The sequence below is a fragment of the Lagopus leucura genome, unplaced genomic scaffold (assembly GCF_019238085.1).
Source record: "Lagopus leucura isolate 7727_CA_CO unplaced genomic scaffold, USGS_WTPT01 Super-Scaffold_73, whole genome shotgun sequence".
Lineage (NCBI taxonomy): Eukaryota > Metazoa > Chordata > Aves > Galliformes > Phasianidae > Lagopus > Lagopus leucura.
The window spans coordinates 49,881,871-49,895,175 of record NW_024962252.1 but is presented as its reverse complement, the minus strand read 5'-3'; the positions used below and the strand labels follow the sequence as shown (position 1 = coordinate 49,895,175).

The following is a 13,305-nucleotide window of genomic DNA, read 5'->3' as shown; positions in this document are numbered from 1 at the left end:
TGATCCTGACCAGGGGACCACTCTACAGCTCCAGGCTGGGGCAGTGCTGCACACAGCGGTGCATGGCTTCCAGACCTGTGCTATGCTGCCCACAGCCCTGGGCCATGGGATGAACCCAGCCATCACCAAATAGCACAGGAGCCCACAGACTTCTCCCATTCCCTACCAGTGATTTTGCCACTGGCATGGCCTTGCCTTTATCTGAGAGTGCAGCAACCAGTTCTCAGACAAACATTTGTTTAGGAACAAAGCTCCTATCTTGTAAAGAAAATTCATAGTACCTCAAAAGACTAAAAGGCAGGAACATCTCCATAGATGGGATTTGCGGAGCATGCTGTGGGAAATCCCATCTGGGGCCCATCCGGTACTGCAGGAACACAGAGTGCCTAGCATCCAAATAACTCGCTATTTATTTACTTCCTATTATTCTGTCTCATTAGAATGTCTGTTTCATTAAGCCATTTGTTGTCAGGCCTTTCTTACTGAGATCCAGAAATAACCTGGCACTGTCCTTGTCTGTCCCTCTCCAGTGCTCTCTCCCACCTCACCACTATGCTAGTGCAAAATGATGTCCAATATGGGACTTTTAAAAATAACTTTTTGCTGTACTTGTGAATGGCCTTGAACAGCTTACGTGCTACCTGTGCTGAGGATGGGAGCATGCACATACTGTGAGTGAAGTGATGATATCTGTGATTTTCACTCTGATTGACCCTATAGCCATGGCCATATACATATCACGTGTCAACATCCCCACTGCCTGCTAAACACTGGCAAAACTATGCAATCCAGAAACATTCTTAGAAATCTGATGCTAAATGATTTTTTCTTATGGCTTCACCTCAACCACAGAATACCCTCAGGTTTTAGATTTTAAAAGCCTTGCCCTCATACTGTAGGCCGTGGCTTGAAGACACAACCCATTTGCAGCCAGAAAAAAAAAGGATGGCCAAGAAAAAGAGCCTCAGGAATTCTTTACAAAACTTTCTAAAACCTCATCTTTACATCAGCCTCTCCATATTTTCATAGCCTGACTCATAAAACGCTGTGTGTGTGTGGGAGAGGTAGAGTGGGAGAGAAGGGATGGCACTGCCATTTTAAAAATAACTAGAAATAGCTGAAACACCAGCTGTCTGCATTTTACCCTCAAGACATCATAAGCTGGCCAAGATTGTTGCCATCATCTATATCCAATAATGATATCGATGGGAAAAGTTGATTAGTTTTGTTTCTTAAATTTCAAGGAGAGTGTCACAAGACTTGACAGCAATGCATCCATCTTGCAAAGTACAGCTCAAATCAGGATTTTCCTAGATAGGTTTGGTTGCGTTTCTTTTTCCTTTTAAAATGGAGATGGCCGACATTGCAGCTTTAAAGAGTAGCTTTTATAAATCCTAGCAGTCTGTGTTACAGTGAAGGAAGAATTTGCAGTGTCGTGCACTTTGCACCATTGATACACTTAATTCCTCTTGCTTCTGCTGAAACTAGCTGGTTTCAGTTTCATTTCTGCAGAACCATAGGGTGCACTGCGTCTTACCCCAGCTTCCCTGCACCAGCACATCCCAATGGTGCCCAGGCTGCAGCCTTGTGGAGGTATGAGACTCCCAAACCCAAACGCAGAGTCTGCTGTCTTTGGCTGTATTAAAAACGTAACAGAAACATTCTGGGTATACGCCTAAACATAGGTATGATACTGAGACTGTAGCATCATCACTTTTTAACCCTTTGTTTTCTACCCTCCATGAGACTAGATGTGTTCAGCAGAACTGTCAAGACTTTATTAGGACATGCATCTGTGCATGGGGTCTCAAGAATGATTAGGAGCTCTTTTCCTCACTATGCAAGGTACGTGACAGGGATTTATGTGACAGGGATTCAAGCTGATGTAGGCTGCACACTGCAAAATGTTTATAGAGAAGAAAACAATTCTGAGAAGCCGCACCACGGCAGTTCCTGCCATCTAGCCAGCTGGCTGGGCTTGTTTAAGTGTAACACAATGCCTATGTAAATAAGCAAAGCGTGCATTGTTTTCAGCAAGGTAAAGTAAGACAGAGTTTGGAGAATTCCACCCTGCTGTGTTAGCTTGAGCAAGTTGTTCCCTTTGATACGATTAATGGCGGAGCCCTGACCAACTCCCTGAGGAGCCTGAGGCACAGGTTTTTATGAAGTGCTCTCTCTCCATCTGCTGACATGTTTTCCAGCACACTGTGTGCCACACAGGAGGTAAATGCAGTGAGCCGACAGCTACCCACTACAGGCATTCCTGCTGACTCCAAATCGGCAAGATTTGTCCAGATAATGAAATGTCTCTTGGTGGACTCTCGTAAAAAAAAAAAAAAAACAGACATTTCTGTACAGGGCTGAGAGTCCATGCTTCCCAGAATGGATTCTGGAGAATTCAGGCATGAGTGTTTGCTGATGTCTCCAGGACATGGGCCTGGGACAGACACTTTGATGCCTTGCATAAACAAGGTGACAGTGCCCCTGGTGGCATGGGGACCCACACAATTTCAAGTTACCAGCAAAGTTTTCGCATCAGAACTTGGATGCCTGTGGTTTCGGAGCTGCCTGTGTACCCTGTAGGCGTTATATGAATAACATGATTGAATGTAAGTACCTGAATGTTACTGAAAGCACCCAGAATGCAATTATTTCCACGTTCGACTTCTGTTCTACCATGACACAGTGCTGAACTCTTGTGGGATGGTGTTGCATGTCTTCAGTTGCAACTACCTCTCTATCTTCTTTAATTTTTTTCTCAGAAAACTGAAAGCAAACATCCAAGAAAACTATACTGTCACACTGTGCTCCAAAATAGGAAGATTTAAAACATTACCTCTAGGGACAGACCAGGGCCTCTTGACTGTTATACAGACCTAGCAATGATACATTATCTGCAACAGAGCCTCACAAAATAATACTGCAAGGTATAATCTCAGTTCACAGAATGACAGAACACCATGATTTAGAAGGGATCCACAAGGACCACTGAGTCCAACCCCTGGCTCCACCCAGCAACACCCCAGTTCAAACCCTATGTCTGAGAGTGCTGTCCAAATGCCCCTTTAACTCCAGCAGCTTGGGCTGTGCCCATTGCCCTGGGAGCCTCTGCCATGCCCACAGTGTTCTGGTGCACTAACACCCAGCCTGACTCTCCCCTGACACAGCTCAATGCTGTTCCCAAAGGACAGTTGGCCCTTTTGGCTGCCAGGACACACTGCTCGCTCACATTCAATTCGTCATCAGACAGAACCCCCAGATCTCTTTCCACGGGGCAGCTCTCCAGACTCTTGGGCCATATCCTGTGCATATAGCCAGTGCTGCCTTGTCTCAGGTGGAAAATCTGGCGCTTGCCCTTGTTAAACTAAACTTCATATGGCTGGTGACTGTCCAGCCCTTCAATTTGTGAAGATCTCTCTTCAAGGCCTCTCTACCTTTGAGACAGTCAACACCTCAATTTAACGTCATCTGCAAGCTTACCTAGCATACATTTGAGTCTTTCATCCAGGCCATTTAAACTCCTGTAAAGTAATCTTCTGTACCATGTGGTAGATTTAGGTCAGTAAATACAGCTCACTATATCACTGTTGAAACATAACTGTATTTACTGAGCGCTTCCCTTCAGTTTTTGAATGCATGTTGTATGAATATATTTACATAATATGCATTTACAGATATATGGTATATAGTATTGTTCTCTCAGGAGAAACAGCTTTCAGCACACAGTGTTTGTAGGGCAATGAGCTTTGAAAAGGAGTAATATCATGAACATAATGCTGTGGTGTTTGTGAAAACTCTTGGGTCTGACTCTAAGCGTGTATCTGAAAGAATGTAGGATCTTATAGGACAAGAATCTGGGGTGCCTGTGTAGGTGGCACTGCTCCCTCAATGGATACCAGCCTGGTGCTTGACCTCCTAAAGTTCTTCAGATGTTTTGGCAAAGACAAGCATCATCTGCAATGACATCTGCAGGTACATCACAAGACAACACTTTTTCTGGTGCTTTATTCAAAGCATCTGCCAGGAACCTAGCTTCAGCCACTGAAATATTTATTTGTTCTGTATCTGGGGCTCAAGCTGTACTCAGAGGCAGAACTACACTGAACTGCCACCCTCTGGAAAACTTTATTAGAACAGCTTCATATTGAGTAGTTTACGTAACTAGATCTTAAATGCACTGGCTTTATAGAGACACTGTTAAACCCTTTCCCTTACCTAACCCATACGACTCCTTTTTTAAATAAAGGGATACTTGAAAGTACTGACTATACAGATTCTTTGAAATCACTGTACTGGAGTTACTCTTTGGCCTGCTGCTGGTTTTATTTGAGAACGCCATTTCAGATCAAAATGCAAAAGATAACTTGCCTTGAAAATCAAACCATAGAGGATCTAGGTTGGCACAGGTATTGTATCTTTGGGCAAAGATATATCTTTGTGTTTTAGCGTCATCTCCAACATCAGCAAGTTTTCAATTCAAACATTTTTCCATGTATTTGAGAGTATTAAACTATTCCTTTGTCTTTGCAGTTTTTTTGTTTGTTTGTTTGTTTGCAGTACATAATAAATGCACCAAGGGGTGAATTTGGGTCTTTATCAACAGCTTAGAAGATGGTTCACAAAGTTAAAAAAAAAAAAAAAATGATTGGTCTGTAGGAAAGCAAGAACGGAGAGTATTTTGGCATGTATCATCATCTTTTGGGGCTGCAAAACAAGCTATGCCATACTGACTTTTGTTCTGAGAGATATTCAGCCTTAAATATGTCACTGGGTTATCAAACTCATTTTTATCATGGACAGATAACATGCTGATCCAAATAGCTGACAGACATTAGAACCTTTTTTGGTCTAGAGGCTCACTTCCTTCAAATTTTTTGGTTCTTATTTAGGTCTACCTTTTGTAGCTGACACTGGGATGAATTGCTTTCTTACACTCAAACAGAAAAAAAAGTCCTTCATTACAGAGCACACAGATGCCATACTTGCTTGAGAAGAACATGCACACTTTTGCAACCTTATTGACTTTGCCAGTTTCCAAAAGAAAGGCATGTTGAAGGTTTTGCTTGTTTCTTCGAGTCCTTGAAACCACAATTCCTGTTACACATCAGGCATACACCGTATAAATCAGACAGGATTTTCAGGCAACACTGCTCATGTCTTACTTTGCACTGCGTAGACCTGAATCTTAGCACTATTCTTGCATACCAGACAGAGCTGATACAAAGACATCATTACTAGTTGATCTTCTGATACTGAGTGGTACGGCCAGGCCTGTGGCATTCACCAGTTCACACTGCATTGGCTTAACAAGGGCTCTGCAACTGTGCAAGCTTGCTTAACAGCCACTTGTTGCAGCTGGGCGATTCAAGATGCTCAGCCTTCTTCTCAACATCCAACATAGTAAGAATGTAAATAAATCTGGTAAGTAACAGTGATGATATAATCATTTTTTTTGCATGCAAGAACTTCCCGCTCCTCCTACTCTTCTTTCATTCAAGTGTTATTTGTGACAGAAACTAAGCAAAGACAAGCAGCTTTACACAGATCTGAATGGCAAAAGCGGCATTGCTGTCACTGAGAGAAATCCCTTCAAGCGGAAAGAACACCTCCAGAAAAGCTTCAGAGGGGAGATGAGAAATAAGCAAAAACAATATGCAGTTTCACCATTCATTCCAACATGAAATAGGGATGGGAGATACAATATTGCATACATTTCAACCCTTCATTTGCTCAGATTCCCAGCAAAAAAACTATGCTTACATGAGAAACAGTGACGACAGCTGAAGTTGTTACCACTCAGAGGTTACACAAACCCATGTCTCAAAGACTTCACAGCTTATCCAAAACTTCTTTGGAAGGCACGTTTGTGTCCAGAGACTGAATTTTGCATGGAAACAGCTGAGATCAGCAAACACACTCCACTCCACAATTGTTCCAACTGTCCCTGCTCAAGAAACACGGTAGTAAAATCTTCAATTCTACCAGCTATACTTGCCAGAAGCACATCTAAACACGCTCCTAGGTCTTAACATAGATAGGAGACTGAATTAGTTAAACCACTTATAAACTAATTTCCTAACATTAATGCATACGACCTCTAGTGTTGCTGGAAGACCTACAAATTTCCCTTGCACCTGTCACTAGGGACTGCTGGTCCTTCTATTGCTCACAAAAATAGGTAATAGCTTTCCCATACTTGGCTTTTTTATTAATGTCTCAAGTGCTCCAGGAACCACAACTTGTGTCCAGGCCATTGGCTGTAGGAATTACTTCCCTCACGGAAGTGTAGTCCCACACACATGAAACAATCTCAGCATTTGTTTTTCCCTGGAAATATTAGAAATGAAGCCATGAGTGCTTACACAGAGCCTGAAGAAATGCTCTGGAGACATCTAAACACACTACATGCTGCAGTGAGGGCAATCTCTCGGAAACTTGTTCACATTGCTCTTCTTTTGCTTTCAGAAACAGAGGAACCACGAGCCTCGGCTCTTCTGGGCAGCACACAGTCACAGCTTTCTCAGGTTGTCCCAGGTTGTTCCACTGCCAAGTTCCTCTGTCTCTTGCTACTCAGTGTTCTCAGGTGCACTGAAAACATTTATCAGCATTGTTAAGAGAATAATGACACACAAAATCTCCAGAATGAGACACAAAATCTCCTTATAATCCTGTCTCAGCTCCAGCCCAACCCTAAGCCTTGAATCCAGTGGTACCTCAGCTTTCAAGACTAAGGTCTCTTCAGTGCTTAAAGAGGTGTTGCGAACAGAACTGTGTCTTAAGGCAGGCTAGAATTCTCTGTGCCAAAATTCACAGCCCAAAACTTCACGAAACACTCAGTTTTGTCAGCATATTCTGCCCATCCCACGAAGCCAGAGAATGACTCAGGCTTCTGGGAAAATATAAGCAGATGAAAAAACAACTGCGGTTATCTGGCAAGCCTGACATCCTCCCAAATGCAGAGGGCCTGGCCCCCATCCCCCTTCCCACCAGTGGGGCACAGCAGTGCATGCACTTGTACACACAGCCCTGCAAACAGAACTGCTGTGGCCAGCAAGCCATACTGGCAGCTAGTGCTGCTTCTGACCGCAGCCAGCTCCAGTTTCCCCACACGCTCCAGATGCTGGGGCCAGCACAGGCAAAGGCAGCGGCAGCGGCAGATCCATTTGCAAACAGGATCTCAACTGTTTTCCTGTTGCACAAAGCAGAACAAACAGAAATGAAAGGGACAGCAGCTGGGCTTATACAGCTTCATGGGGAATCCCTAACCACGCATGCAATCCCCACACTTGGAAGCAAGATGAAGTAAGCAATTTTGCACATATAAAAAGCAACTAAAGAAATTCACTGATCTTTCAGCAGAGGATGGGCAGCTCAGAGCAGCATGCTGCTAGCTTGGCCCATGCAACAACTTCTTCTCTATAGTTGAAGAAGTATTTTCACGTGCTTGTAAGAACTTGCAGCAAGCTAGAAAACAATCAAAATGGCTTCTTTTCCCCACTCTCCTGGACTGATTTAGGTAACATAAGATTTCTGTGAAGGAAATAATCACAGCCTAGAATCTCTGTGCTACTCCTGGCTAACACTGCATGAAAGAATTCAGGGTACTCCTCACACACCTCCTTCACAAGTCTGGAAGGCACAAAAAAAAACCCTGTATTACACTGCCAGAAATGAACGAGGTACATATCACCCATGGTTTTCTGTGCACAATTTGGTCACTGAATAAGCTCTGACACATGAGAAAGCTAAAACTTGGTCTCTTACAGCTCCATGAAAAAAAAAAGTACAGACGGTAGCAAAAGCTACAATTAAAAAGCTGTGAGTTTAGAAACTCTAGCTGGAGAAATAGATCATGCTTGGTATGTGTTTATGTGCTCTTTCCCTCATCAAGCAGAAGCAGCTCTACAGCTGCCTTAAAACTGCATTCCTCACTATAGCTGCTCTAATGAAGCTAAAAGCAAGGAGGAGTTGCTGCAGCACTGAATTTTCAGCCACTCCTTACACAAAGAGAAGAAGCATCACAGGGACAGGAAGGGTTGGTGGTTACAGTAAACTCTGTTGAGGAGATTCAGCAGTGTGGTACGTAAAACTGCGATCTCCACACAGAAGCCAATTATTACTGGTTTTTGCTTCGTTCCAAGAGTGATGCTTGATTTATTCTTCTCTAGTTGCTATGAAGGACCCTACTTACAAAACAGACTTACATATCCAGCTCTTAGAATGCTTTTATTGCTGTTCCCCACTCCAAAGAATGGGCATTCTTTGACTGCATCATGCAGTAAAATCATTTCTATCTCACTGCCATGTTTTATGTCACTTAACCATACTGCTTACAGAAATTCTGTTTGTTTTCATTTCCACTTCAAATAAGAAGAGAGAGAAACAACTAATAAGAATTATATGAACTGATGTGTGTTCCTTTATTTTTTACTTTCATGGCATGTTTTGATTTGTAAACATTAAAATACCAGTTCCATTCTTCATATGTTGAAAATAACCACCATTAAAAAGTATTACCTGAGATTTAAAAAAAAAAAAAAAAAAAAAAAAAAGAATAAAAAGAACTGGCATCTTTTTACCTTGATCATGTACAGTACTGTTTTAGGAAGAATCACAAAAGGGAATGTTTTTCCAAAATAGGAAAATTTCCTTTCAACTATAAAGATATAGAAAATGCGTCAAAACACATAAGAATGATCAGTCTGATTCAGAGGACGTTGGAAGTCGCCGTCTCCAACAATACAATTAACACTGCTGAAATGCACACTGCATCAGTCTTGCAGTAGCATGATATCAACATTGTCATGAACACCTTGTAAAAGCAGCTCTCCTTGATAAGTGACAATCTTTCGTCGTTTTGCAGCCTTAAGAGTTCCCACTAGGGCTTCAAAGAGGTTGGCACACTTTTCATCAGAGAAGAGCACACCAAATTTCACGCTCACTTGTCCATCGGCATCTAAATCAAAGACAAAACATGAAAGCATTTGCAGATGTTCCTTCAGTTCGGAGATTCCCAAGGATACAGAAGTTATAGGCAGAGTACTGAAGGTAAGTCCCATGGTGATTCCTAGCTGCCAGCACCTGGTTCTGACTTCACTTCCATGAGATTTGACTTTATAAAGGGAACCACGCTATGAAAGCCAGAGATAAAGTAGTAGACAAAGACTTATTCTTTTTCTTAGGCTCGCATCGGCGTCCATGTATCTGGCATATTTATTTTTTATTGATGCCTTTCTGAAACTTACAACTAACCCAGGCTATTTCACTTCTTCAAAGCAGAAAGAATAAAACTGTTTTAATGAACCAAAATATTTTGGAATGTTTAAAATGTTAGAAAGTTCTTGTTTAAACAGTAATTCTAAAATATATGCTCATGTTAGATAAGTTATTCTTAAACATGCAAGAGGTATGTATCAAGTTTTGCAAAACAAAAGAAACTGCATCAGAACTAAAATATATGAGCCGGTCCCACCCCCACAAATGGGGTAAGTATTTGTAAAGAAAGTGGAGTTTTAACAATGAAGAGCCATCTTAAGAGACAAGTCCATGTTCTAAGCAAATCCAAGCAAAGGCTGGGACTATACCTCCTAATTAGAGGTTTAGGCACATGGATGAATTCCTTCCAACAGTGATGAATTGACGAATATGACTTGTGAAATTCAGAAGTTACCATGGAAGGATGTGAAAGGTAATGGTGCTGTTTATTTGACAGTCGTAGCAAGTATGTTGGGACTTAGAAGGTAATTTGGCTGTCGATTTTATTGGGGGCAGGACTTCAGGCCTGCTTCCTCTCTGCTCCGAACACATGTGGGTCATGGGAATACCATGCAATCCCATATTAAACATACGTGGGACACATTATCTGAGCCCGTTTAGTTAAATTTGCCAGGTCCATAGGATGGTATAACATGACTGTATCTGTATGAGCAGAGACATTACAATGCTTACTTTTGGTCCCCAGCCGCCGAATCTCCTCAACTAAGAGGCTAATTTCATGTTCCACGTTCATTGTGGTCTAAAACACAAAACACAATTTTTAACAAAGTTATTAGGAGACCCATACATCCTTTGCACATCTTCATCCCAGCATATTTTCAGTTCATCGGGAACGTCACAACATTTTGCAAAACCCAGCAGCCTGAAGGGCAATGAAGCTTGTGAAAGGCTTGGAGAATGCACCCTATGAGGAGAGACTGAAGGAATTAGGGCAGTTTAGTTTGGGGAAGAGGAGGCTGAGGGGAGACCTTATTGCTTATTGAAAGGTGATTGCAGCGAGAGCACGGTTGGTCTCTTCTCACTGGTGACAGGATGAAGGGAAATGGCCTCAAGTTGCACCAGCGTAAGTTTAGCCTTGATATCAGAAAAAAACTTTACAGAAAGGGTTGTTAAGCACTGGAATAGGCTCCCCAGGGAGGTGGTTGAGTCACCACCCCCGGATATGTTTTAAAAACCATTTGGATGCGGTGCTCAGGGACATGATATATTGCAGGGTTGTTAGGGTAGTATGGTTAGGTTGTGGTTGGACTTGATAATCTTTAAGGTCTTTTCCAACCTGAGCAATCCTATGGTCCTATGGTTAGAGGATGAGCTGAGATTTCAGTCCTTAAGATATAAAGGGCCTCTACATCCCCAACAAGTGTGGGGGAACCAAAAGATGCTAACACCTCAGCACCTCTCAACACAAACACACAACATACGACTTGCATACAGAGCATCCCAGACTAAAAACTGCGGGCACCCGGAAGGCACTTGGTGACCAAAAGCACACAAAGAAGCACAACACAACAATGTACAACTCTTCCAGCAAACACAGACATCGAAGCAAGGACACGGAAAAAGCAAAGCACCAAAAGCAGCTTCCACTTGAATAAGGGCTGCAGAGACAGCAGCTGGAGCCGAGTGGGGTCCAAAAAGGTCTCAAACAGTCCTGAGCCCCTGTTAAACAGCAGCTGCCTATGGGGACCAGCTCTGTTGTTCCAGGAAGCAACGCTGCTGTGCAGACCTGGTGAGTACACAGAGTTACTCATCAGCATCCAGATGTGTCACAAACTCTTCCTCACACAAGAGCTACTTTTCCACTGTGTTAAAGCAGGCAGGAGGTGAATCCCACAGCTAAACCAACGCACTAAAGATGCTGCCGTTAAGTCACCAGGGAAAATAGGGCCCACGTACCAAAATGCGGACGCGACCATTAATAATTTCCTCAAACTGCCGATTTTACAATCTGGCACTGTGACGGCACCGCCAACTTTTTAATGATGCACTTTCAACACCTTTAAAGGTAGCTTTTTTTTTTTCCCCTTCTGTAACTTTTAGCTCTTCGAATTCACATCAGCTTGAAATTCTTTCCCCCGGTACCGCGTATACTCTGTCAATTTAGGTACTAACGTTTAAAGAAGATGGCGACCCGGCGGCCGACCCGCCCGCTGCCCGCACAGCCCCGCAGCCGCCGCTGGGAGCAGCCCGGCTTCACTGCGGCGCTCCGCGTGCCAACCTCCCTCCCACAGAGCGCTCCCCTCGGCCGGGCGCCCAAGAACCGGCACGGGGTGCCGATGCGACGCCCAGCCCGCCACCGCCGCCAGGCTCCGCCACTCACCCGCTCCCACCGCCGCTCTCTACTGCCGGAAGACGCAGGCACAAGTACCGCCCGGCATGGAGGACGGGGCGACGGCGGTGGTTACGCGGCTGAGCCCCGCCCGGTCGGCAGCGGGGAAGAGGAGGAGCAGCGGGAGTCAGGACCTCCTCTCCCTGCGCGGGCGGTTTGCTGCACGCGGTGGCGGTGCGGTGCTGTGCTGTGTGACGAGAAGGCGGGCGTTTAGGCTGCCTGCCTCGTTGGTTACAGTCAGACTGGTGTCACCTGCAAATTGCTGAATGAAAAAATACCCCGAGCTGGAAGGGGCCCACAAAGTTCATAGAATCATAGAATTGCTTGAGTTGGAAGGGACCTTTAAAGGCCAGCTACTTCAATCCCCATACGATGAACAGGGACACCTACAGCTGAATCAGAGTGCTCAGAGCCCCATCCAGCCTGACCCTGATGTCTGCAGGGACAGAGCATCCACCACATCACTAGGCAACCTGTTCCAATGCCTCACCACCCTCAGTGTAAAAAACTAATTTATATCCAATCTAAATCTGCTGTGTTTTAGTTTGAAACCATTTCCCTTGTCCTATCACAGTGGTTCCTGCTAAAGTCTGTCCACTTTCTTATAGACCCTTTTTAGACATGGAAAAGCCACTCTTCGCTCTGCTGGGAGCCTTCTCTCCTACAGCCTGAACAGCCCCAGCTCTCTCAGCCTGTCCTCACGGGCGAGGTGTTCCATCGCTTGGATCATTTCTGTGGCCCTCCTCTGGATGTGCTCCAACAGGTCTATGTCTCTCCTGTACTGAGGACTCCACCTCTGGATGCAGTACTCCAGGTGAGGCCTCACCAGCGCAGAGTAGAGGGACAGGATCACCTCCCTTGCCCTGCTGGACTCACTTCTTTAGATGCAACCCAGGATATGGTTGACTTTCTGGGCTGCAGGGTCACATTGCTGGCTCATTTCCAGCTTCCCATCCAGCAGTACCCCCAAGTCCTTTTCAGAAAGGCTGTGCTCTGTCCTTTTGTCCCCCAACTTGTATTGATAACATGGTGTTGCCAAACTCTCGTAACACAGAAAAACAGTTCTCTTTCTGGAGAAAACTAATGAGCTAGGATAACATCATTTAGCTGTGATAAAGTCATATCATGTTCTGATCATTCATTCAGTGCCATGTCCTTCTGCTCTACCTTGTAGAGACTGCAATTTTATTTTTTCTGTCTTGTGTCTCTATTTGCTACTGCTTTTTCCAATTCCTTGCATCCTCTTTAGCACCTAGAAATAGGTGCATCTTCTCTCAAGTACACTGACATTAAAAGTAGGAGCAAAATGAACTCCTCTACAGCAGTGAGACCACCATCATCCTGCTACTCAGAGGCCAGATTCACACCAAATTTCTTTAGAAAACTTTCATTTATTTAAGGCACTGCCATCCCAGCTGCCTCTCCCACACATTCATCAAGCATAGCTGCCCCAGAGCAATGCAAGTGTCAGTGGCTGCCTCCAGTTCCTACAATTCACATTTCATGCATCAGCCTATAGGGGGGAAACCAAGATACTCGTTCATACAGCACACATGCTGTGCCAGCTAGCTCTGGTCCTTCGCTATGCTTTTTCATCCCTGGTGCAAAGATAAATTGCTGAAGGCATCTTAAACTGCTATGGCAAGCTCTGTTAGGGTTCATTTGACAGAAACTGCAGCAAAATTAATTGATTTGCACAG

General features: G+C 44.1%; 1 protein-coding gene across 1 annotated transcript; it reads right to left on the bottom strand.

The window, feature by feature from the left end:
- Nucleotides 1–8,207: 8,207 nt before the first annotated feature.
- ABRACL (ABRA C-terminal like) lies at nt 8,208–11,694 on the bottom strand. Its single transcript, XM_042887649.1, has 3 exons — nt 11,597–11,694; nt 9,949–10,015; nt 8,208–8,956 (listed from the first exon to the last, which is right to left on the bottom strand). Exons 2-3 carry the CDS (start codon nt 10,007–10,009, stop codon nt 8,772–8,774), a joined length of 246 nt encoding a protein of 81 aa, XP_042743583.1. The 5' UTR covers nt 10,010–10,015; nt 11,597–11,694; the 3' UTR covers nt 8,208–8,771.
- Between the last annotated feature and the right edge of the window lie 1,611 nt (nt 11,695–13,305).

Excerpts from the sequence above, each read along its gene's own strand:
- ABRACL (XM_042887649.1), bottom strand. The coding sequence starts at position 10,009 with ATGAACGTGGAACATGAAATTAGCCTCTTAGTTGAGGAGATTCGGCGG. Across the intron at positions 8,957-9,948 it reads TCGGCGGCTGGGGACCAAAA|ATGCCGATGGACAAGTGAGC; the intron begins GTAAGCATTGTA and ends TCTTTGATTTAG.